Raw genomic sequence first — 26658 nt, 5'->3', positions numbered from 1 at the left:
CTAAGAATGGCAACCAAGAACATAATTGCTGAATTGAACAAGGGAGAAAAGCTTAACGGGGACAACTGGGACATCTGGCACCGAAAGGTCCAGTATATCCTAGAAGAACAGGATGCGATAGAGCCTCTCACCACTGCTATGGTTGAACCTGAAGCTGGCAACACCCAGCACAGGAGAGACCAAGAGGCATATCTAACCTGGAAAAAGAAGAATAGCATAGCAAGAATCACGCTTTTGAGCTCCATGGCTGACGACCTGATGTGCGAGTTTGAGTCGCACAAAACTGCACAGGCCATGTGGATAGCATTAAAGGATAAGTTTGGCGGAGTCTCTACGACCAAGCTTAGAAGGTTGACGATTAAGTTCGATACCTATAAGCTCAAGCCAAACAATCCTATGAAGCAACATCTGAGAGAGATGGCCAATATGATCCGGGAACTGAAGGAAGCTGGACATAATCTGTCTGATGAGCAGCAAGTGCAGGCTGTCATCAGGTCACTCCCTGCAAGTTGGGAGCACATGAAAGTCAACCTAACCCACAATGAAAACATCATCACTTTTAACGATGTAGCTAAGCATCTGGAGCTGGAAGATGAACGTCTAGAGGCTTACAAGAGCTCTGGACAGACTTATTTAACTGAGGATGCTGGTACTTCCCAATCTAAGCCCAATTTCAAAAAGGGCAAGAAGCCCCAAAAGAAAGGGAAGAAGGGCGGTCCTCAATTTAAAAAGGGCAAGAAACAATTTAAGAAGAAGGGAAAGAAAGGCGGGAAGAAGAAGCTAGACCTGAAGAAGGTCAAATGCTTCGCCTGCCAACAAATGGGCCATTTCGCACGTGACTGTTCCAAACAGGCTGAAAGCGAAAAGGTATTAGTGAATTATGTGAATTCACATGTTTCATATGTTTCTAGTACTGTTTTTCTAACAGAACCTGTTTCTTCTTCTTGGATTATAGACTCAGGCTCCACAGACCACGTAAGCAGGGATCGGGGATCCTTCGTGGAATACCGTCGGTTGCCGTATCAAAGCAAGTGGCTTTATGTTGGGAACAATGCGAGAATCGAGGTTCGAGGGATTGGCACCTGCAAGCTTGCTTTGCGTGGTGGAAAGACCTTGATACTCCATGATGTGCTTCATGCTCCCGACATCCGACGGAATTTAATTTCTGTTATTTGCTTAGTAGACTTTGGGTTTAATGTTTATTTTCATGATAAAGTTGCAGACATTTCCTTCAACTCTGAATTTTATGGTTCAGCATTCAGATTCCAGAAATTTTTTGTTATGGATCTTGCTTTTGGTTTTAACGCTCATGATTGTTTTGCTATTTCTTCAAGCAATCCTGATATGAATATCTGGCATGCTAGACTAGGACATATTAATCAAAATAGAATGATTAAACTAGCAAAAGAAGGAATGTTGGGCACAATCCCTAACATGGAAATGTCCTTATGTGAAAATTGTCTAGCTGGTAAGGCAACTAGAAAACCTTTCGGTAAGGGAACAAGAGCTGAAAATCCATTGCAATTAATCCATTCTGATATCTGTGGTCCGATGAGTGTGAGGGCGAGACACGGAGCTTGGTATTTTATTACCTTTATTGACGATTTTTCACGATATGGTCATGTCTATTTGATCTCGCATAAGTCTGAAGCACTTGAGTGCTTTAGACGATACATAAATGAGGTAGAGAATCAAATGGACAGTAAAATTAAAGCATTACGTACTGATCGAGGTCGTGAATATTTATCTGATCAATTTAAACAGCTCTGTGAGGAAAAAGGGATAATTAGACAACTGACTATCCCTGGCACTCCACAACAGAATGGAGTGGCTGAGAGGAGGAATAGAACTCTTCTAGACATGGTTAGGTCTATGATGGCTCAAGCAAACCTACCAATTTCATATTGGGGTGATGCTTTGTTAACGGCAACCTTCATACTTAACCGTGTGCCCTCAAAATCAGTCGCTTCCACACCCTATGAATTATGGACAAAACGCAAACCGGATCTAAGTGTCCTAAGACCCTGGGGGTCAGCAGCATATGTTCATGATGATTCCCACAAGCATGGGAAATTGGGTCCTAGAGGAAAGAAGTGTATTTTTATAAGGTACTCTGAACAATCTAAAGGATACGTTTTCATAGGTGAAAACGAAGATGGAACAGTGACTGAAATGGAATCAAGAGATGCCACATTCATTGAGACTGAATTTCCTAAAAGAGGAGATGTTGACCGCACTGTATCTCTTTATGAGACACAGGAACAAGTCAGTGCAGAACAAATTGACAGACCAGAATCGTCTAGGTGTGTCAATCTGAGTGGGAGCCAAGAAAGGTCAACACCAAGACCTGAACAAAGAAAGAAAGATAAGCAAATAGCTCCCGTCAGAAGGAGTAACAGGGAAAGTGTTCCCAAAAGACGCTTTCAAATAGAAAGCGAATCTCTCTTAGTTACTCCAGAAGGGGATGATGAGCCCCGTTCTGTACGAGAAGCCTTGTCAGGTCCTGCAAAAGATGAATGGATGAAAGCTATGGAAGAAGAAATGGACTCAATGAAAAAGAACCAAGTTTGGGTGTTAGTTGATCTTCCAAAAGGGCGTAAAGCCATTGGGAACAAGTGGGTTCTCAAAATTAAAAGAAAAGTGGATGGATCAATTGACAAATACAAGGCTCGATTAGTGGCAAAGGGGTACACACAACAGGAAGGAATAGATTATGAAGATACATTCTCACCTGTTGTGCGTTTCAATTCTATTAGACTTATTCTGGCAATAGTAAACAGTTTAGATTTAGAATTACATCAGATGGATGTAAAAACCGCATTTCTGAATGGTGATCTGGATGAAGAAATCTATATGGAACAACCATTAGGTTTCATTGAAAAAGGAAAAGAAAATAAAGTTTGTAAACTCAAAAGGTCCATTTATGGATTGAAACAATCATCCAGACAGTGGTATTTGAGGTTTCACAAAGCAATAACCTCATATGACTTCCAAATGATAGAGGAAGACCACTGCGTCTACATTAAGCGGTTTGAGGGTAATTTTGTCATATTATCCTTATATGTAGACGATATACTATTAGCCGGAAATAGTCTAGATTCGGTGGTGGCTATTAAAGAATGGCTTTCGTCGAATTTTGAAATGAAAGACATGGGTGAAGCAGAGTATATACTTGGAGTTAAGATCCAAAGAAATCGTTCAAAACGAATCCTCTCTCTTTCACAAGAGAATTATATCAACAAGATTCTTGAGCGATTTAACATGAAAGACTGCAATCCCATGAGTACACCCGTTGCTACTGGAGTGGCTTTGAGTTCTGACATGTGTCCCAAAACCGAATCTGATAAAAAGAAGATGGAAAGAGTTCCATATGCCAGTGCTGTTGGTAGTCTGATGTACGCAATGATGTGTACAAGACCAGACATCTGTTATGCAGTGGGACTGGTGAGCAGATTCCAGTCTAACCCCGGTGAAAAGCATTGGAAAGCAGTGAAGAGGATCTTGAGATACTTAAAGGGCACTTCCAATTATGCACTGTGCTACGAAGGAGGTGACCTGCGTCTTGTTGGGTACTCCGATGCTGATGTAGGCGGAGATGAAGAAGAACGAAGGTCAACTTCAGGTTATACCTTCTTACTCAACAATGGCGCCATATGTTGGAGTAGCAAGAAGCAAACGTGCATTGCCTTACATTCAATGGAAGCTGAGTTTGTGGCATGCACTGCAGCAGTGCAAGAGGCTTTATGGCTGAAGAGATTTATAGAACACCTTGGATTTGGAAACAAGAGTACCAATCCGGTGATGGTATACTGTGACAATACTGCAGCCATAGCCTATACTAAAGATCCTAAGTATCACAGCAAAACCAAGCACATTGACATCAAGTATAATTTTGTTAGAGATTACATAGCACAAAAGATTGTTACTGTACAATACATTTCAACCAAATGTATGGTAGCAGATCCTCTGACAAAGCCAATAGGCGAAAAAGTTTTTAAAGAACATGTACAAGCCCTTGGCATACGTAAAGTGTAATATGAATGCTTCATTAATGAAATTATATTTCGTTATCACTTTATGTGTCTGTCTGAAAGTATACAATGTCTAGTATGTCGTACAGGTTAAAAAGGTTGGCTCTCTCACACGGGCAACCGCCTTTGACACTCAGGTGGAGTGAACAAAGATGAGACATTTGTGTTCACCAGTAAAGCAGCAATGAATGCTGATATGGTAGAGAAGAAACACAAACTTTATGTCGCCTTGACTAAAGTGTAGCAAGTCAAGATGAGATCCACGTTGATAAAGCTGGATCGAAGTTTGGAATCCCACTTCCATAATACCTGTAGCCAGACAACAAACTCTTCAACGTCGACGTCATAACAATGAGCAGAGTTGAAGAATTTGGGTTTAGATACTGAGTGTGTCTGGACCTAAGTCTGTACGGTGTTGATAATAAATCTAAATCGACATACGCTCTTATAGTAAAAGAGTAACACCGTAGCATGTGTTTCATACCACATGTGCTGAGAGAACCGCAAAAAGGGAAGCAAGTGAAAGATCCCTGCTTCATTGCTGTGTGAGTCCCAGGGAGGAATTATCCTCCTATTGGTGTCCTTTGACTTTGACAATATCATGAAGATATGTTTCAGTGACTGCTACTTTGGCATATGTCCTATGGTCATGATTGATGCGATCTAAGGTAGTATGCTGAGAAAGCGACTAATTCATTTCAAAGTGATACTTGGGCGAAAGGAAGATTAACTGTGATATACACACCTATGCTAGTGTCTGTGACATGTCCCTTATGACATTTTGTGGTCGTAAGTGTGGATACTAGACATAAGAGAAAGGTAATCTGAGTCAACATTGACTCGAGAGGGATTAGATTTACCAAAAAAGTGTATATAAGTAAATCTGGGACATCTGAGGCATAATTTTAAAATTCAAGCTACACAAAGGAGAGGGTGACTTGTGCTGATCCTTTAAAAGGGATTTCTAGTACAAGGACCCAAGCGAAGACGTCATGCCCACGCGGTCACGGCAAAGCACTAAGTATGAAATTGAGGGAAGGTGAAGAGACTAGACCCGCGACATCTAATCCACCAAGTGTGAGTGGGAGATGTAGGAAAATGGGCCAGTCCACCCTTGGTGGATTGGACCCAAGCCCATTATCAGTTGGGGTCCTGGTGAAAATAACAAGAAATGTGGGTCATTAGTCGTAATTTTCCCCTTCTTGTTTTTGGAACCGCACGGTTATGAGGAATGGATAAGTGGAGGTAGTTACAAAAACTGCCGCTAGATATAACTTCCGTTTTTTCCTTCCTCTCCATGCAACACACCCGCGGGTTTATTTTTCCACAAAAACACTTCCTCCCTTCGGCTCTCTCTCTCTCTCGTGGTGCATTTGCTGTGAAAACACAGATCCGACTCCGTCACCGTGATCGGACCTCCGCGTGGCAACCTGATTACATTGCAGACTCCAGGTATGTCCGAAAACCTACAATTTCTATTTAACTTTACCTTTCATGTACTAAAACATCCCGTGCATTCCGTGAGATATAAATCTAGCGTGGATATTCATAACATTGCCTCTTGAAGCACTCTCGAAAGTTGGCATTATAAATAAATTTTAATTTGGCTGATAATTCCTTTTTTCCAGCAAGGTATAAATTTATACCTTTACAATAAATGTAAGAGCCATTTTAAAAAATAAAAAATAATACCTAAAATGAATTACTGAACCTTTATTTATTTATTTATTTTACTACATTAGCCATCGAAACCTCTTACCTGCGTCTCCACTTTCATGTAAAAAGCTCATAATTTTGTTTTTTGTCTCTGAAGAAACAATCAAACATGTTTCCTCCTGCTATCCTCTTCATCCTTACATTCATATTCATTCTATCCACTTCCATGCTCTTCACAAGACGACAACAAGATGATCGGAAGACCACCGTCCCTACCAATCATCGGCAACCTTCACTTGTTGGGCGAACGGCCACACCGCAGCCTTCAATCACTGGCCAAAATATACGGTCCGATCATGTCGTTGAAGCTGGGACAAGTTCCTGCGGTCGTCGTTTCGTCCCCTGAAGCTGCGGGGCAAATCCTGAAGACGCACGACGCCGTTTTTGCATCTCGACCCAAAGTACAGTCGACAGATCCGTTCAAGAAGGGAGTGAGGGGAGTGGCGTTTGCAGAGTATGGTCCATACTGGAGATATGTGAGGAAATTGTGTACCCTTCATCTTCTAAGCGCGTCAAGAGTGGAGATGTTCGCTCCTCTGAGGAAGGAGGAGGTGGGAGCGACGGTGAAGAGGCTGGAGAGGGCGGCGGCCGCCGGAGAAGTTGTGGATGTTAGTGAAAAGGTGGGGGAGCTTTTGGAGAACATGATGTATAGGATGGTGCTGGGACGTCGTAAGGATGATAGGTTTCAGTTGCGAGGGCTGATGAACGAGGTTCTGAACTTGGTGGGACAGTTTAACATTGCTGATTATATCCCTTGGCTTGCTGCGTTTGATCTTCAGGTATATATGCCTTGCGCAAAAGAGAGAATTTTGCTTAATATTAATATTTGATAATCTAATGGCATAAAATTGTTTGATTTAGTAATTATAAGAGTCAAAATTATGGTCTTTTTCGATAAAAAAAATCCAAACATATATATGCGTGCTGAAATTAATCTTGAATTCAAGACCAACCACAGTTGTGCATGTCAAAATTCATCATATATGAACCGAAAATTAGGGTTATCTTACAAACTAATAATATCATCTCTTGTTTGGATACTTTTCAAGAAAATCATAGATTTATTGCGGAAGAGAGTTAAGGTAATATGTTTCCTGGCAAAAAAAAGAAAGAAGTTAAGATAACATGATTGTTATAGTTTTCATTGATGACTTAATTATAAAAGAATGCTATATATATGTGTGTGCGCGAGCGCCACAAGTAGATCATTGAATAAGAAGCTGCAGATAAAAGGATGGATCAGGAAATTTTTGAATATTCTCTTAATTGAAGTTGTTACACAAAATATATATGAAGGAGAAAAATATGTATTTAGTGTTACACTCAAATCAGCTAAGGAGCTATTCAACTAATGTTTGGTAGATTGACACGAAAGTTAAAGAGAAACAGAAAGGCGCTTGACGATGCATTGGAGAAGATAATCGCTGAGCATGAACTTGCACTTACAGAACCAAATTTACAGCACCATAAAGATTTCATCTCCATATTGCTTTCTTTGCTGCATCAACCCATGGATTTGCTGCACAATGATCAAGACCACACCATTGATAGGCCTAACCTCACGGCTCTTTTATTAGATATGATCCTTGCGGCAACTGATACTTCTTCTGTTGTAATTGAATGGGCTCTGTCTGAACTCTTGAGGGATCCAAGAGTCATGAAAGATCTCCAAAATGAACTGCAAGAAGTAGTTGGAATGAAAAGAATGGTGGAAGAAGTTGATTTAGTGAGCTTAAGTTATTTGGACATGGTCATTAAGGAGACTCTCAGACTACATCCACCTGGACCTTTCTTAATCCCTCGAGAAAGTATGAAGGATGATGTCATAGTCAGTGGATATTGCATAAGAAAAAAGACAAGGATCTTAGTAAATGTATGGGCCATAGGACGTGATCCTAAGGTTTGGTCTGACAATGCTCATTTGTTCTATCCAGAAAGATTTGTCGATAGCAATATAGATGTTCGAGGGCATGATTTCCAGCTATTACCATTTGGCTCAGGTCGAAGAGGATGCGCTGGGACCCAGTTGGGTCTAACTACAGTTAAATTAGCTTTAGCTCAACTGGTGCATTGCTTTAATTGGGAGCTTCCTCGTGGCGTTTGTCCCGGTGACTTGGACATGAACGAAAAGTTTGGTCTCACAATCCCAAGAACTAAGCCCTTACTGGCTATTCCAACTTATCGTTTACATAATTAGGTAATGATAGGACTAGTCGTAAAAGAACGTTAAATGGGCAAGGTGGACTGTTCTGTGCAAGATACATAAAAGAAGTATATGGTGACGCTGTCAATAAGATAAAAAATGTTTCTTTTCCTAAAAATATTACTACCTCTTGTCCTAATTATAAAACTTTATTTGTGGACTATAAACAAGATCTTATAATTATAAATGAGGTCTTATAATTAGGATTGGAGGGAGTATATGGGTTAGCATGTAAGTTTGTTGATACTTAAATGATACTCCCTCCGTTCCTTATTATAAGAGACATTTGGTGCTTATGGCATGTTCCTATATATAAGAGACACTTAAAAGTTGTCTCTATTTTTTTGTGTTGATTTCCTATTTTACCCATATTTATTGTCTCCAACTCACACTCTCTCTCCTTCCCACTTCTCTTTCTTTTAATAAATTACCATTGTTCTCTCTCATGTTTTCTCTCCTTATTAATGAGGACATTTTTGGAAAAAAATTATACTTTTTACATATTAATTGTTCTTAACTAATTTTAACTGTTTTTTTATCAACGTAATTCGGTTATTCGTCTCTTATAATAAGGAACGGAGGGAGTATGTTTCTTCTTAAGTTTTTATTCTCTCCCAAGGGAAGTTTGTACTGAACCACAATACAATTATCTTTAAGCCGTTATACGGTCGACGAAGCACGCGTTTTTGCCCCTTCTTCGGCAGAAAAATTGATGATATATATACACACACATATATATATAAATTTATTTTTAACCTCCAAAAACCTTCATAACAAATAGAGGTAGAAATAGGTCAGACGGCCTGTGGAGGGCCTATGGCCTGGCCTATTTAGATATCCGAACAGGCTCAAGCCTGTAAAAAAGCTTGTTTACTTTATCAGGTTAGACTTAGGCCTGATAATATATCTATTAGACCTGTTAGGCGGTTTGGGCCTATTATCTTTTTTTTTAGGTTAAAATTGTAAACAGACAGGAGGGAATCTGTTATTCTGATTGATTAATTGAGAAAATTCCACCAACGTAAACGTGTTATCCAGATATCATTGTATGCTTCATTTTATTTTCATTCTCTATAATAAAAATAATTGATGTGTGTAGAATGATATATATTTGAACAGAGAAAAAAAACATAAGTGCATTAAAAAAAACAAAAGCATCATTCATTTATTTGATCCATGTTTTTCATATTAATCTTATATAAAATATATATATTTATAGAATTGACCTATTATGTTTTAGACTATATATATGTGTGCTCAATCTAATTCTTATTATAATAGTTGCTTAATTAATTTAAATAAATAATAATAAATGTAAAATATTTTTTTTAAAACAACTATGTGTAACAACGAGATCAAATATCATTTTGTTAGTAAATTAATTTGAACAAATGATAAATTTAAAATATAAAAGGGATTAAGGACGTTTCATATTTTAAACTAGATCTAGTCATCAATTAATTTTTATACTAGAGATGGGATGAAGTGATAATTTTATACCAGAGTAAAATTATGTTTTCTAATAATTTTTCATATTTGATTTTTTTTTTAGCCCAAGGAGACACGTTTTACAAATTGTGTTCATTTCATAATTTTATATGTTCCGTTTGTATTTTAGATAAATTGGGTTGAATTATTATAATTTTGAAATGATTTATGTGTGTTTGAAATTTGTTTAAAAGAAGACATCTTAACAGGCCATAGGCTAGGTCAAGTTTAGGCCGAATAGAAGGCCTTTTACCAATGAAAAAAAAACCGGACCGGACCGGCCGGTTCAACCGGAAAACCGGTGAACCGGCCTCCAGTCCGGTCTGGTTTGAAGAAAAGACCGGCTTCAAATGAAACCGGAACGAACCGGAACGAACCGTAAAAAACCGACAAAAACCGAGAAAACCGTTGGGTTGGTAGGTCGCCGGTTTTCTTTTTTTCCCCTACTTCTTTTTTACTCTTACCGTCTCACCGGAGAAGACATGGATACTGTTGAGAGAAATGGTAAAAGCAGAAAAAATCATAGAAAGAAAGACCTATTTGAACGTCTCTTTTGCGCCACTTCGAACATGTGCTCGTGGAAGAGTGAAATGAAAAGTGGAAGGCAAGGGGGAAGGTAAAATAGAACGGATGTGCAGAGGAGAAACAATGGTTACTGTTTACCACCTCTGTTGTTTGAGAAAGAAAGAAGCGAAGAAGGAGGACCGGAGGAACGAAATTGAATGAGAAAGAGAAGAAGTGTTTCAACTTTCAAGATGGAAATTTGAATCTGCCGTTCAAGGAGGAGAGAGGCATAAAATGGTCACCTCGTGATGTGTTGTGGAGAAGAAAAAGTCTAAGTATTCACGTGAGAGAGAGAAAAGAAAGAGATAAAAGTATAAAATACCAAATAAAAAAAGAAGATTGCATTGGGTCAGGAAAAGAGGAGAAAGAGAAAAAAATTAAAAAAAATTGTATACACAAATATTTTGTAATATCCGAAAAAATTATTTTGTAATATGAGTAGCCATTCAGTAAGTATTATTTTTTATAACTAAAATATAAATATTTTTATTTAATTTAATTATTACCAGTTTAACTCGGTCTAACCCCGATCTGACCCATTGACCCTTGACCCACTGTTCTAACTGGTTTAATACCCGGTCCGGTTTTTTGTTCCTTACCTTTTACAGGCCGCATACTAGGCTTAGACCAATAGGCCTCATTACAGGCTAGGCTTATTAAAGGTGAAGCCTGGCCTGACTTGGCCTATTTTCACCCCTAATAACAAACAATAGAGTTCCCCTTCCTTTCCATATTTTTTAGGCCAATAACAAATAATTCATTAAACACCTTTTCCAAGTGATGCAAACCCTTCACCCGCTAACCATACGAATTAGTTATATGATTTATAGTATCTTTCCCTTATAAATTTTCGGTGACTTGATTTGAAGTATTTCTCCGGTTCCAATATAAGACCCATTTAACTAATTTGATTAGATTAAGAAAGTTAAGTAACTTAATTAATTATAAGAAAGTTAACACGTTTTTCCTAAAATACCATAATCATCTTTCTTAATATCTTCTCTCTCTCTTCTACTTGATTATAGTTGAGGGAGTATCCATAGGGATAGTTTAGAAAAAATTGATAAATATGAGAAATGGATTTTATATTTAGGACCAAAACCAACTCAACAATTGGGTCCTATATTAAGGACTAGAGGAGTATTTAATATTGTGGAAAAATATGAAATACGTCCTTTTCGTATTGATCTTTCAAGTTTCATTAACTATGCCTATAATTAATTTGATGGTGATTTTAATTTATTATTAACGCTGAAAGTAACGCAATATTTTTTGGGTGATATTTCCACAATGGCGTATCACTCCCCTTGTGGTATGGTACCAAGCCTTATCAGCAATATTCATTAATCAATAAATTTTCTTGTTCCGCTCAAAAAAAATTCTTGTTAAAAAAAAATAATAATAACCGACAAACGGGACTGAATCCTGAAGGCTGTGTTTTAGGAATATTGCAACTTTTGGCCCACTGATTTAAGTAATTACGATTATGATTGTGCACTTTTTTTAAGAAAACAAAAATGGCACGGTCAAAATTAGAACGAGCTGGTTCCTTGTTCAATCGGTTCAGTCTCATATTTAATTTAAACCCTTGATTAGAGCTTTGGACATTTTCTAATCACACACTCATTAACCATGAACTTTTTCTAATCGCATCACGTCAAGATATTAATTAAGGCATGGGCCAAAGTCAAAATGTTGTAGTTGAAATAATAATCACTAATTATTAAAAGAATGCCACTATTTCAAATATATATTAAAGTTGCCGCCTTTAACCCCGTGAGATTAGGTCAGTTGGCTGGGGCTGTCCTAGCTTAACTATGGATCTCGGGTTCGAGACGTAGGAATGCAGCACTCTAAGGGGCTAGGGGGCGCCGTCCGAAAGGATCCTTGCAAGCCCCCGAATCCGGACTAGTCTGGGGTCGTTGTCACGGCTGAAAGACACTTATTATCCTGGGATACTGGATGGAGTAATCCAAAAAAAAAGTTGCCGCCTTTCAATTACTGTATTGCCATGATCTGGTGCGCTTCCTTGCAGCCTGTGCGACGTGTTTGTTTGGCTACTTTGAAAAAAATATTTTTGCGGTTTATGAAACAAAAATATTTTCATTAACAATAAATGTTACTCCTCAGGTTCTTGATGTAGAGCCTAATTAAAGAGTTGATATTAGTTCTATATGTAAGATGTATTTTACACTATTATTAATTTTTTATCAAATTAACTCAATTGTTATCTTCCCAACAATAATTAATAAGAGAAGGAGAGAGGAAATTAAAAAAGATACTTGCAGTATTTTAGAAAAAAAACATATCATATTAACTAATTTAATTAATATTTTTAATCTACTCAAATTAATTAATTAAGTCTTACACTACAGACAGGAAGAGTAAATTAATATTACACAATGCAAGATCATTTTTTTGGCCAAAAACAAGAGTTCATTTTACTAGTAGCAAGAGAAATCACATACAAAATCATTTAAAATAAACAAAGTTAAATATCTAAAGCTCATCGCATAGCATCTACTTATCGGTTGCAAAGTGGTTGCACGGTCACGGACAGGGCAATCTGGATTTATGCGAGGCCCTCGGCGTGAGGTAAATACAATATTACTAAGCATTTATTTATTTCATGTTGACTTAAAAAACGCAGGCTTCCAGATTAATGTCTTTCAATTGCAACAACATTAATACTAATTTTAATTCCTTAAATTTAACTTCATTTTGGTCTTGTGTTTAAAATTTAAAATCAATAGTTTTGGCTTCTAAAACCTTTTTTCATGGACAAAAAAGAAGTTAAATTTTAGATATTAAAATTAAAATCAAATCAAATTTTAGAAATATAAAACAAAACAATATAAAATTTTATGAATTGAAAATACTAGTAACCCTCAATTCGAGAACTGACACTTATTTTTTACTCGTGAATGGTAGAAGGAGTTGTTTAGAACTTCAGGATGTTAGGAATTACCTTGTTAACTGTTGCAGAGCAACAGTAACAACATGAGACCTATTTTTTTTAACATTGTTCTCCGTGAAAAGAATATGATGCAATAATGCCGACTCCTAACCTTGACATGTGTTTGGATAATCAATGGGAAAAGTTACAGATTTTGCAAAAATAAAAAAGCAGGTGATTTATATTTAGATTGAGTTTTATTAAACAGTTATTTTTAAATAAATAATAAAAAATAAGTTTAGATATAAAATGATTAAAAAGTACAAAAATTTTATTACGTAATATTATAATGTGATGATTGTAAAAAAAATTAAAAATAAAATTATCTTAATTAAATGTACTTGATGGATAAAATTATATATAAATCAGAAATCATATAAAGGTAAAATTTTTTAAGTAAATAATATTAAATAATATTACATAACTATAGAGTAAGTTCTAAGCAATAAAATAAAAACAAAAAGATGCCTTTTTATAAAAAAAAAAAAGAAAAAAAATCTAAACAATAAGTAAATAATGAAAAAAATGGCACGGTGCTTTATTTTTTTTCCCAATTTCACGTTCAGTATTTACTTTTTTTTCGATAATTTATGATCAGTATTTACTGCAAAAAATATTATCCTCAACTTATTTTTTAACTTTTATAATGTGTGAATGCCAAAAAAAAATTGTTAATGTCTAATGTCTGCTATCTTCTCTTTTTTTCCCAAAAGCACAAAAGACTAGGTGGTGTTTGGTACGTAATAAAAGTGTTTTTAAAAAATATTTTTTTATAAATCAAGATAAACTCTTCTATAAATTTATTTTGTATATTATAAAATTATTTTAAAATTATAATTTAGTATTCATCTAAATACCTCTAAATTCAGCTGAAAAGCTCATCAAACCCAAGAAGTCCATCACAAAAGAAGTCAACCCAAACAATTTCAAAACCCAAAAAGTAGCTTTGGTGGTTGGGATAAAAGTTTAGGCTACAAAACACGATTCCGAACACAGTTTAAGTCCACAAATTAAAAATCTGCATTAAATTATTTTTTTTACATTTATTTTTATTTTATTAAACAAGTATTAAAAATATGTTTTATATTTTCTTTTCCCGAAAAATAAGGTTAAAAAAATGTCTCATATTATTACAGTTGCAGCAGCTTTTCACGTCCGGAAAAAGAAAATTTTCATGTTATTCCAAATTTTCCGTTCTCTCAGCCGCAAATATTGATCACGATTAAGATTGAGAATTTGCGTTCAATTCCAATCTTATCCACCTTAGAATTTTAGGTCCAGTTGAAATTATATTTCTTAGAGGTTGTCATATTTTGTTGGATTACGTTTCCTTAATGTTTTGTGTGTTATATATGGTTTGGCATAATTGATCATAAAATGGATAATTGTGAATCCTTCCCAAAAATATGGCCTAACTATTTTTATTTATCTAACAGTGCGTACTATTGTTGTGTGTTTGTATGTTCTTTTTTTTTTTTTAATGAAATTGTCGTATGTGGTTTAAAATAAATTGACAATTTCACAAAAATTATCATTATTATGTCATTATATCATTAAATGAAAATTATATTTAAAGATTCAAGTAATCTATTGTTAAATTATACTTAATAATTATTATTAAATATAATTATATGAAAACGTAAACAATTTTATAAAATTCACGCCCTTTTTGGTAATTTTATTGCCAAACCTTTCTAATAATTATATATCACTAAGTGATTCTGATTAATAAAATTCAAATATATATAATCAAATTTCTCAAAATTACTTATAAAAAATATTCATACATAAATTACAATTAACTAAGGGAAAATTGGTAAAAAAAAATCCCTGGTTGAAAATTTAATTAGTTAAAAGAACCTGAATTTGAGCAAGTGTAACTATAATCTGTGAATGCAATATATTTTCCGCTGTGTGTAATATGTCATCAATGATGTGCAATAATTATCAATAGGAAATGATTTGCACACAATAGAAGATATGTTACATACGACGGAAGATATGTTGTACTCATGGATTATACTTGCACGTGTTCAAATTCAGATCTTTTTAGCCAATTAAATTTTTAAATAGGGATTTTTTTAATCAATTTTCCCATTAACTAACATCACTTCCAATCAATGTTGGTTATAAGAATAACAATAATCTAAAATCCATTTGTTTTCTGTGAATCCAAATGGGCGCAGCACTACGCTGCAAGGTTGAATCTCCGCACCACCCTATCCGGTGTTCCCAACCCACCCACACACAGATGTTTTATTTTAGGCACGCATATATTACTTGCCAAAAATTGCCCATATTTACCAACTCGCAAGCTTACCTTAATTTCTTGGCCTTTCGGCTAAGATGAAGTTTTATTTTTTATAATTATTGTTATCAAATTCGCAGATTGACCCTCCGAATTCAACATTTTCATGTTTTCAGTTTATAACAAATTCGTGCTAGCTGAACTTACAAATTTACTCATCAGGTTTACCCTTTTTATATTTTTAGTTTATAAAATCATATTAACTCGCTCTTAAACTCATGCTAAATTTTTAGATTTAGTTATGTTTAGTAACTTTATATATGAATTTCATAAAAATTTCTTTTGTGAAATATGATAAATTATGAATTTCAATGGTTTGGATTTAAAATTTGTTTAAACAAAACTATTGTCATTTTTTACATTTTAATTATTTAATTATATATTTTTGATACTGTTTTATTAATAAAAGTAAACTATTATGAGTTTATGATTCGAATTTAAAGCCAAGTTTATCTTTATTAATAAAATGGCATTAAAAGTATATAATTAAACTCATGAGAATTGAGACAACCTTTTTTTTGGCCAAAAAAGTCAATTTTATTAATATTCAAAAAACAATTACAAACACCAATAGCCATAGGCCAAAAAATAAAACCCTCAACAAAGCCTAAAATACAACCTAACGCACAAAGACTCACGGGAAAGGAAAAAGAACTAAAGCACAACGAAAAGTCAAAGCTAAGCTAGAGAACAAAAGGCACATTAACCAATGCCTTCCCTTGGAGCCTTGACAGCACGTTCATAAGCCTTGGATTCCCTACCTTTAGTCAAGTCATGAGCTAAAAAGACGCTTAAAGAAGATTGGGCAGAGACCAGCCACTCATTCTGGTACATCTTCTTTACAGCACATCCTGCCAAAAAAATCAGCAGTTTTATTACCTTTTCTTGAGACAAGAGAGAAGGTCACATTACTCATAGACTTTTTCAAGGCAAGAACTTCACGAAGAACATCCCAACTCTGCCATTCACAGCCACCCAGAGACTCTTTCTGAACAAACTTAAACAAGATTTCACAGTCCGTTTCTATCACTACCTGGCAATAAGGGAACCTATTTCTTATCAACAAGGCTTCCGTTAGTGCCAAACATTCCACCATAAAAGGAGAAGTGGCCTCTACCTCCTTCGCCAAGCCTCCTACCAGCTTCCCCTCCTTTGTGTGGCACACCAAGCCAATACCAGCAGCTTTTTGCTTATCAATATAGGAGCCATCAATGTTTATCTTAATGGAATGTTCATCAAGAGGTACCTAGCAGTTTTTCCTCTCATAGGCAACTTCATACAGCTTCTTCCGACCCTTACTCACCTTGGATTTGGATCTCCAGAACTCATCAACCTGGGCATTAACTAAGCACAAGGTGTTTGTGGCATCAGGCATCTCCCCTCTGAAAACCCGGTTGCAACGCTTTTTCCAGATCCACCAGCACATGACAGCTACCATTGACTTTCCGTAGTCATCCAAAACGCTTCTTGCAGAGAGCATTTCATTAAGCCAATCCTCACATCTACAAACATTCCATTTATCAAATTTTATTCCCAACATACTTCCATACCAACATTGCCTCACCCAAGGACACAAGAATAGAAGATGCTCAATAGTCTTTTTTTCAGACTCACAGATCGGACGTGTAGCATCCTTAGCACAGAATCTTCTAGCTAAAGCATCCTTGGTTGCTACAGCACCTATGACAATTCTCCACAGAAACTGTTGAACTTTCGGTGGAGCCACAACCCTCCATATACACTTCCAAAGGCTCCTAGGCACTGTATAAGAAGTACCTGGATCTCGAGACTTAGTATCCTCCTTCATATTCTTAGCAATATTATACCCAAACTTAACTGAGTAACAACCATCTTTACTTTTTAACCAAATCGCACAATCATCGCAAGCTCTCATCGGTATAGGGATCTGCAAGATCTTCTCCCTTTCGTGATCTGTAACTCTTCCAGAAATGCTATTGAGATTCCGCCTGCCATCAATAATCAAATCTTGGACCTTCATGTTTTGTTCAGCATCAGAAATTGGTTCTGTAGAGAGTTTGCAATCCTCTAATCCCAGAATCCATCTATCATTCCATACATGGACTCTCCTGCCATCCCCAACCTTCCAACACAGCCCCTTCACAAGCAAATCCCTACCTTCCAAAATGCTCGACCATCCCCAAGAGGGCCTCTTTCCTTTCGTAGCCTTCAAAAAATCACCTCTTGGAAAGTATATGCCTCTTAGAATACGACACCAGTAGTCATCTGGCTTCGTCAAAATTTGCCAAGCCGTCTTAGCTAGCAATGCTTTATTAAAACATAGAAGGTCATGAAAACCCATCCCTCCATCATTCTTTTTCCTAGTCAGTTTGTCCCAGCTTCTCCAATGTATTACCTCCTCCCCATCCTTCGAGCCCCACCAAAATGCAGAAACTACACGGTCAATCTCAACACAAGACTTCTTAGGAAAAGAGAAGCAAGTCATTAGATAAGTTGGAATAGAATTAGCAACCGCCTTTATCAATACCTCCCTACCAGAAAAGGTGAGCAGCTTCTGCTCCATCCTTGCAACTTCATTCCAATTTTGTCTCTGACAAAGGCTAATGATGCAGATTTGGACCTGCCCCAGAGCACTGGCAGCCCCAAGTAATTCCCAGCCTGATCAAAAAACTTTATACCAAGGCAATCAGATACCCTTTCTCTAACATGCAGAGGCGTGTTTGTTGAGAAGAAGATACTTGACTTGTCCAGATTTACCATTTGTCCCGAAGCACCATAGTAAACCTCAAGAATCTTCTTAACCACCAAGCAATTAACTCTTTCTGCATTCAAAAAGAGAATAGCGTCATCAGTAAAGAAGCAATGGGACAAAGCAGGAGCTCCTCTGGCAAGCTTCACACCCCTCAAATCCTTTCTCTCTATATGGTAATGAATCATGAGCGATAAGACCTCTGTGGCAAAAATAAACAGATAAGGAGACAAAGGATCTCCTTGCCTGATCCCTCTACCTGGGATGAAAGAGTCAACATTTCTACCAGCCATTTGTAAATTAAATGCAACAGAGGAGATGCACATCATAATCCACTTAACCCATTGACTGCAAAAACCCATTCTCAACATGACAGCTTCAATAAAATCCCATTCCACCCGGTCATATGCTTTATTCATATCAATCTTTAGAGCAAACTCCCACTTACATCTAGACTTCTTATTTTTCAGATAGTGGAAGGCCTCATGTGTTATTATAATATTATCTTGAATCATTCTTCCAGCAATGAACGCCCTTTGATTTGGAGTGATTATTCTGTCCATCAGTCCTTTCAACCTGTTGGTAAGAATTTTTGCAATGACCTTATACGATACATTGCATAGACCAATCGGACGAAAATGATTCACCCCTCTGGTTTGTCTATTTTTGGAATCAAGACAATATTAGTATTATTAATCAAGCCCAGATAAGCTCTGCCTTCAAAGAAATCATGCACCATTCCACAAACCTCATCATGTACTTCTTCCCATGCAAATTGATAGAATAAAGCAGAAAAACCATCAGGCCCTGGGGCCTTATTTGCCCCTAATTGGAACACTGCCTCTTCAATTTCCACATCAGTAATAGCACTTAGAAGCTGATCATTGTCCTCCTGCGTGACCATATTCTGCACATACATTGGAGCCTGCTCCATAGACCTAGCACCCACTGGTTTAAAGAGATTTTGATAGAAAGTACTAAACTCTCTATCAATGTCTTCTCTACCATCAATCCATTCACCAGAGCTCTTTCTAATTTTCAAAATTTTATTCCTCTGTCTTCTCTGAATCACACTATTATGAAAGAATTTGGTGTTACGATCACCACACCACAGCCAATTAATTCTAGAGCGCTGCCACCAATAAGTCTCCTCTTTGTCCCATGCTTCCTCAATTTGCTTAACTAAATTCTCAACCTCCTTCAACTTCACATCATTCATTACACCCTCCTGGCAAACCTCCAATCGTCTCCTCAGTTCATCAATAAGTTTCTTGAAATTTGGAAACTCTTTACGGCTCCACCTAATGAGTTCCCTTCGACAAGCATTTAGTCTTCTTACCAACTCCCTCACTCCATCATCATCCATCTCTACTACATCATTCCACCCCCTTCTAACAGTGCACAGGTAATTTTCGTGACTTACCCAGTTTGCTTCAAATTTAAACTGCCGAGGAACTTTCTCTTCAATATAGCAACAGTCAACCAAGAGAGCATGGTGATCTGAGCCAATTGGTTCAGTGTGAAATACAACAGCTTTATCAAATATCTCTCTAAATTCTGTATTTCCCAGGGCACGGTCAATTCTTTCCCTTACAATAGCACCGGGCCTCTTGTTGCACCACGTAAATCTTGAGCCCTTGAATTCTAAATCCATCAATCTGCAATCTGAAAGAAGATTTTGAAAGTTAAGAATCTTTCTTAAGGCCCTGGGATTTCCACCTTCCTTCTCTGACTGGGTAAGTAAGTCATTAAAATCACCCAACACTAGCTACATGTCCCTTATATTGGTTGCTGTCAGTTTAAGCTTCTCCCACACAATCTTTCTCTCCTTTTCCTTTGGCGGCCCATATACAAAAGTGATCAGTTGAGGCATATGTATATTCTTCGAAGCAACAGCAACATGGATTAAATTCTCAGACTTATAAAGGACAGCTATATCAACATCATCTTTCCACCATACAACCAACCCACCAGACAATCCCTTCAGGTCAATATATACTTCATTAGTCATCCCACAACAACTTCTAATTCTTTTACATTTTTCTCTACCCCTTTTAGTTTCCATGAGGAAGATAATAGAGGGACCAAACCTTTTCACCATGTCCCTGAGATCTTTAACTATCAAGGCTCTCCCTAGACCTTGATAGTTCCAAGATAGTACTTTCATGGCGCCTTGGTGGCTGATAAAGGCCAGCCACCTGCACCTTCAGCAGACATAATTCTCCCTTTCCTTCCTCTAGTTTAATTGCCTTAAAAACAAAAGTACCACCACCATATTCCTTTGAGTTTATCTCATCCATCGTAGTATCTTCACACAGTTCTTCTATAATCAAATTAGCACTATTTTCCTTCCCTTTCTTCTTTAGTCCTCTTCTCAATTTTGCTTTAGTTTTCCTTAGACTGTTGGCAAAAACAGAAATCTCAGGAGTCTGAACATCATTTCCAACAGAATATTTTCTTCTTTTAATTGTCTTCGGCCTAATCTCCTCTAGAGGTTCTCTCTTTAGCCCAAGCACCTTCAATTTATCAACCACTTCCATCAGGACCTTTCCCGAGTAAGGAACTATAGCCAAAGGATTTAATTCCTCTGGTTCAGTAACATTTATAATCATTTCCTGCTTCGAATTGACTTTAGACAGCCCACCACACACTTCCTCGTCTATTACTTTCCCTTTGAAGCTCTTAAGGCCACTTGGCCCCACATCTTCACATCTCACATTAGAAGAAGTATGCTTTACCCGAGTTATATTGTTGTCCTTCCCCACCTCCAGGCCAGGCCCACTTCTAACAGGAGTTTTTTCAACAGCAACATTCTCCTGCCACTTCATACCACCGACCTCCCCAGTCAACTTCCCATCTTCCACACGTCCCTTCAACTTAATGCAAAGCAGATCTTCCTCAGATACTTCATGAGACTCCTTATTACTCCTTACAGTATCCTCGGATCTTCTCCTATGAATTTCTTCTTTCTTCCTTCTAACAAATTCAGCTTCAGACCAATCATCTTTAACAATTATCATAGCTTCGTCCCAGCTTCTACTGAGGTTTGTGGATAACCAAGCACCATAACGTGGTTCCGCAGAATTATAAACAGACATCATCCTCTCAATTCTACAGTTACGGTGTTCGTGACCAATTTTTCCACATTTATAACAGAAATTCTGTAATTTCTCATACCTCACAGTAATCCAAGTGCTGCTATCGTCAGGTTTTGGCATCCAAAACCCATACGCAAGGGCTTTCCTCAGATCCAATATCACTCTGGCATGTAGAAAGCTCCGAAGAAACTTGCCATTAGGACATGGATCCTCAGCCATCACCACCTCTCCAATATATCCTCCCACCATAATGGCATTTTCGAGACACATCGCTTCAAGAGGTACATTATGAATTTGTATCTAGATTGGACAAAAACCAAAATCAAATTCCTCATATGATTTATATTTCGAACGCTCTTGCAAACTCAACAAGTTACCATTAATTGACCAAGGGCGGCCATGGAGAATACGATCATATTCATTACTATCTGAGAATTTAAACAAAAAAGCATTGCTAGCAATATCAATTACATCGATTCCTGAAGAAAGATTCCATGCTTTCTATACAGTTGATTCCATGATTGCTCTGGTATAGATCTTATCTGCCAAGATCTTTCCGATCAACACTCGCTTCGATTCATCTTCCTTCCATACTAGCGGAGCCGTAATGCGAGCGTCTTCCATACTAACACAGCGTTGATCTTACTCTCTTCCTTCTCACCGCCAAAACCTCCTATCGCCCTCCAATCCTACCTCCCACCTCCGATCACCTCTTAGAAAAAGCGAGGAACTCTCACGCTGGGCGGAGAGAACGAGAAGCTCTCACACGGGTGCGTGGAGAGAACTTTCATGTGCTCATTTGACTAAGGACTGAATTGAGACAACCTTGATTATAATCAACTTGCACACATCTTTTGGTTTTTTGTTCATTCAACATTTCAACCTCAACCATATCAGATATTCCGATATTAATTCCATAACGCCTCACTGCTTTCAAGTTAGTTGGCTAATCTATATACTATAATTTTGGCCAAGAAAAAATCTATATACCATAATAATTAATCAATAAATTCCTGCTTGTTATAAAATCCAAACCCCACGAACCCCCATTTTCTTGCACTAATTAGGGCTCTTCCATCTCCAAAGCAAACGATCAAACATGGTTCCTCCATCGTTAGCAATTCCTGCTGTCCTCTTTCTCACATTCGCGTTCCTTCTATCCACTTCGATACTCATCACAAAACGACGTCAGGATGATCGAAAACGACCACCGGGCCCAATGTCCCTTCCGATCATCGGCAACCTCCACATGCTGGGAGAACTGCCCTATCGCAGCCTTCAATCTCTCGCCCAAAAGTACGGCCCCATCATGTCGTTCAAGTTGGGACAAGTTCCTGCCGTTGTTGTTTCGTCCCCTGAAGCCGCGAAGCTATTCCTCAAAACTCACGACACCGTTTTCGCATCCCGACCCCATATACAAGCCTCGGATCCACTTTCTAGAGGAACCAAGGGACTCGTGTTTGCAGAGTATGGTCCGTATTGGAGATATGCGAGGAAAGTGTGCACGCTCCATCTTCTAAGCGCGTCAAGAGTGGAGATATTCGCTCCTCTGAGGAGGGAGGAACTGGGAGCCATGGTGAAGTTACTGGATAGAGCTGCGGCGGCGCGTGAGGTGGTCGATCTCAGTGAGGTGGTGGGGGACGTTATAGAAAACATAATATATAGGATTATACTGGGACGTGCTAAGGACGACAGGCTTAACTTAAAGGGGTTGATTACGGAGGGACTAATCTTGGCGGGGCAATTTAATCTGGTTGATTTTGTCCCTTGGCTTGGTGTATTTGATCTCCAGGTGTATATGCTATGTGCGTGCCAATGTCTTATTCCTCCAACTAGTATAATAATATCTCATCTTACTTACTTCAAAATTCGTTAATTCATTACTTTTTCAATGGAAATTCGTTAATTTTCTTTTCCTTAAATAACACTCGTGTTCTCTGTGCGTCGACGAGTTCAAGCTCATTTCTGACGCATATCAAGTCCAAATTCTTCTTGCTGAAAGAAATAATATACAACCCAAATTCTAATCCCTCAATGATATTAATATCTAGGAGAATAATAATTGGGTTTCCTTCCTACTTTAAATTTCATGATCAATATTTTCTACCGTATGACAGGGTCTGACAGGAAGACTAAGGAGAAACCATAAGGCGCTTGATGGTGTTCTGGAAAAGATAGTGAGAGAGCACGAAGAAGCTTCTAAAGACCACAAGGACTTCATGAACACAATGCTTTCCCTGGTGCATGATCAGCCCATAGATTTGCAGGACGAACAAAACCATGTGATTGATAGACCTCACCTCAGGGCCATTCTAATAGACATGATTTTTGCCGCAACTGACACTTCCAGTGTTGCAGTTGACTGGGTTTTATCTGAGCTCTTTAGGAATCCAAGAGTGATGAAAACTCTCCAAAACGAGCTTAAAAATGCAGTTGGAAGGAACAGAATCGTCGAGGAAGGTAATTTACAGAATCGTCGAGGAGGTGATTTAGCCAAGTTAAGTTACTTAGACATATTCATTAAGGAGACTCTCAGACTGCATCCCCCTGCTCCTTTAACCCCTCGAGAAAGTACTAAGGATGTCACAGTTAATGGATATTACATAAGAAAAAAGACAAGGATCATAGTGAATGTGTGGGCTATAGGACGAGATCCTAAAATATGGTCAGATGATGCTTCTTTGTTCTATCCAGAGAGGTTCCTCGACAGAAACATAGACATACGAGGACACGATTATGAATTGTTACCATTTGGATCAGGTCGTAGAACATGTCCTGGAATTCAGATGGGTCTGACTACAGTTAAAATTGCTGTGGCTCAATTGGCGCATTGCTTTAATTGGGAGCTTCCTTTAAACAGGCGTCCTAGTGACTTGGACATGAACGAAGAGTTTGGCCTTACAGTCCCAAGAACCAAGCACTTGTTAGCCGTTCCAACTTATAGATTGAGCACAGAATGTCCATATTAGTCATGGTAGTCAAGGTTTTCCACTTTATATGCTTTTGGCTCAACATATGGATCCAGTTCTGTATTTTTAGAAAATAATAAGGATTCATATTACAAGGCTTGTGTATCCCTTGTGTTTTAATTATATGCATGTCATATGAAGAATATATATTGGAATAAATTGTAATTCATTTCATCAATAGTTTAAAATCTATGGCTAACGTGAAAGTTTTTTCTATTCTAAAATGGTATTTCTGTTTTAAATATGTGGCAGGAAAGTTCTTTCATAAAAAACACACACACGCACGCACGCACGCACACACACGTAAGAATAGGGATCTTACAAACAGTATATGCATGGTAACAAGTAAAGATGTTTCATTACAAGGATTTGTTATCGAAATGAATTCTCAAGTACCACATTTGATACTTTAGCGGCTAATTTTCGACTATTTATATATGTAGGGGCAGAAATTTCAATTAAAATTTGCTGAAAATTAGGAAAGAAGACAAAGTGTTGAATAAAAAATACGATAAATATGAATTTTTATTTTCCCTCAAATATGAAACCAAAAAAAAGACAACTTTCTGTCTCCCAGAAGTTTTTTTTTTAATTCTTTTTTCATGGGCAGGTAACAGTGCTTTATCATTCCCATTATCAGACTAGAGATATCTTTATTCTGAACGTACGTACGTCTGCATAAAACCTTTTTTGTTCAATGCTCTATACCAACTAACTAGAAAACAAGAAATGAGCGAGGTCGTTGAAATATTTCATCAATACTTATAGAAGAATGCCACCATTTCAAAAAGACGAGACAAAGATTTGATTTGGCACAATTAAGTCGTTCAATCACTGACTTAAATGTAAGCATATGTCTAAAGAAACTGTTAAATCTAATTTATTTCAATAATTTAAAGCATATGGCTTAACGTGTAAGTTATTTTGTTCACTTCCGTGTTTCTTCCCGTTTCTATTCTCCCATAAATAAATGACACCGACAAGAAAGACTGTATATATTTATATGTGTATGTATATGTATATATAAACACGCGCACACGTGTATAGACACGCAGAGTTGCTTGAATGAATATGCATGTATGATGCAAAAATATCGTAATAAGTAAAGATTATTCCTTGGGGTTTGTTATCAAAATGTGGTTGATCAAGTGCGCACTACTATGTCCGGTCTTAATTATAAAACCTCGTTTGTAGTACTCAATCGACTACATTTTGATATGACAAACGAGATTTTATAATTAGGACTGGAGGTAGTATTCGATATCGACACCCTTTAACCACAAAGTTTCAACTATTTATATGACATCAAAATTTTAAAAAGTCATTTCAAAAAATTTAATTTTTTTACAAATTTGAATTCTAAATAAGCAACTCGACTCATAAATATAAAAGTTTGACTTGTAAACATAGGTTGTCAAACATAATTTGTAAATATATAAGTTTGACCTGTGAATATAATTTTTTATATTTAATTTTCTTACTTGAGGTTTGCGCATAATTTTTCCTTATTTCAAAAGATAAGCAGGCGCACATTATTGATAGCCGCAAATATCCACAAATAATAATTCAACCAGAATCTAACATATAGATTTTGTATAGAGTATTAAAGAATAATTAATGTCTTCAAATAGACGAGACATCTATTTGATTTGATGTCCATGCTAACAATAGGTCTCTTAATCTATCTATCTCTCTCCACTATCTTAGTTGTAAAAGAAAATTTTGGAAAAATAAATACTTAACATTTTACCGATCATGTAACGTGACTTGTATTTTTGAAGGAAAAAAATACACACACACACTCAACATTTTTTAGAATGCGTCAGATATATGAGGGCAAAGAAAGTATCACACCATATACCCATTTGATTCAGGGTTTGACCAGGCAGTAGTTGAAGAAGAATGGGAAGGAACTTAATTGATGAAGGAGAACGAAGAAGAAGCTGATGAGCAGAAAAAGCAACCAAAAAAAAAACTCGGTAGATATATATTATATTCCTCCTGTTCTAAATGTAAAATTTAATACTCCTCCAGTCCTTAATATAGAACCCAATTGTTGAGTTGGTTTTAGTCCTAAATATAAGACCCATTTTTCACATTTATCAATTTTCTCTAAATTACCCCCATGGATACTCTTTCAACCATAATCAAGTAAAAGAAGCAGAGGGGTATTAAGAAAGATGATTATGGTATTTTAAAAAAAATAGGTCACATTTCTTATAATTAACTAATTTACCTAACTTCCTTAATCTAATCAAATTAGTTAAATGGGTCTTATATTAAGAACCGGAGGATTATTCTACATTATAATTATAATTTATATTACAAAATGAATCTTATATATTAGGATCGGAGGAGTATGCATCTTGCTGATCTCTTCCACACCCTTGCATGACCAACATTAATGAATGAGAGCCATCCTTTTAGATATGATTACTGGTACCATTGATGGTGTCACTTTGTGAACCTTCTCAGAGCTCTCTAGAATTCCAAGAGTGATGAAAAAACTTCAACACGAATTAGAAAACATAATTAGAATAAATAAGTTGAGTTATCTGCACTACAAAAAAATAGACTTTAGGCGACGACTTTCGGCG

At 36.9% G+C, this 26658-nt stretch overlaps 1 protein-coding gene across 1 annotated transcript; it reads left to right on the top strand.

Moving 5' to 3' along the window:
- The first annotated feature begins 5938 nt into the window (after positions 1-5938).
- On the top strand, positions 5939-24061 carry LOC114748121 (uncharacterized). The gene is made up of 4 exons (XM_028936475.1): positions 5939-6527; positions 7109-7939; positions 22298-22884; positions 23210-24061. The coding sequence occupies exons 1-4, from the start codon at positions 5939-5941 to the stop codon at positions 24059-24061; spliced, it is 2859 nt and encodes a 952-aa protein (XP_028792308.1).
- The last annotated feature ends 2597 nt before the right edge of the window (positions 24062-26658 follow it).

Source organism: Neltuma alba, unplaced genomic scaffold (assembly GCF_004799145.2).
Source record: "Neltuma alba isolate B1F8T4 unplaced genomic scaffold, ASM479914v2 tig00005619_pilon, whole genome shotgun sequence".
Classification (NCBI taxonomy): Eukaryota; Viridiplantae; Streptophyta; class Magnoliopsida; order Fabales; family Fabaceae; genus Neltuma; species Neltuma alba.
This window is presented reverse-complemented; position numbering and strand designations above follow the sequence as displayed.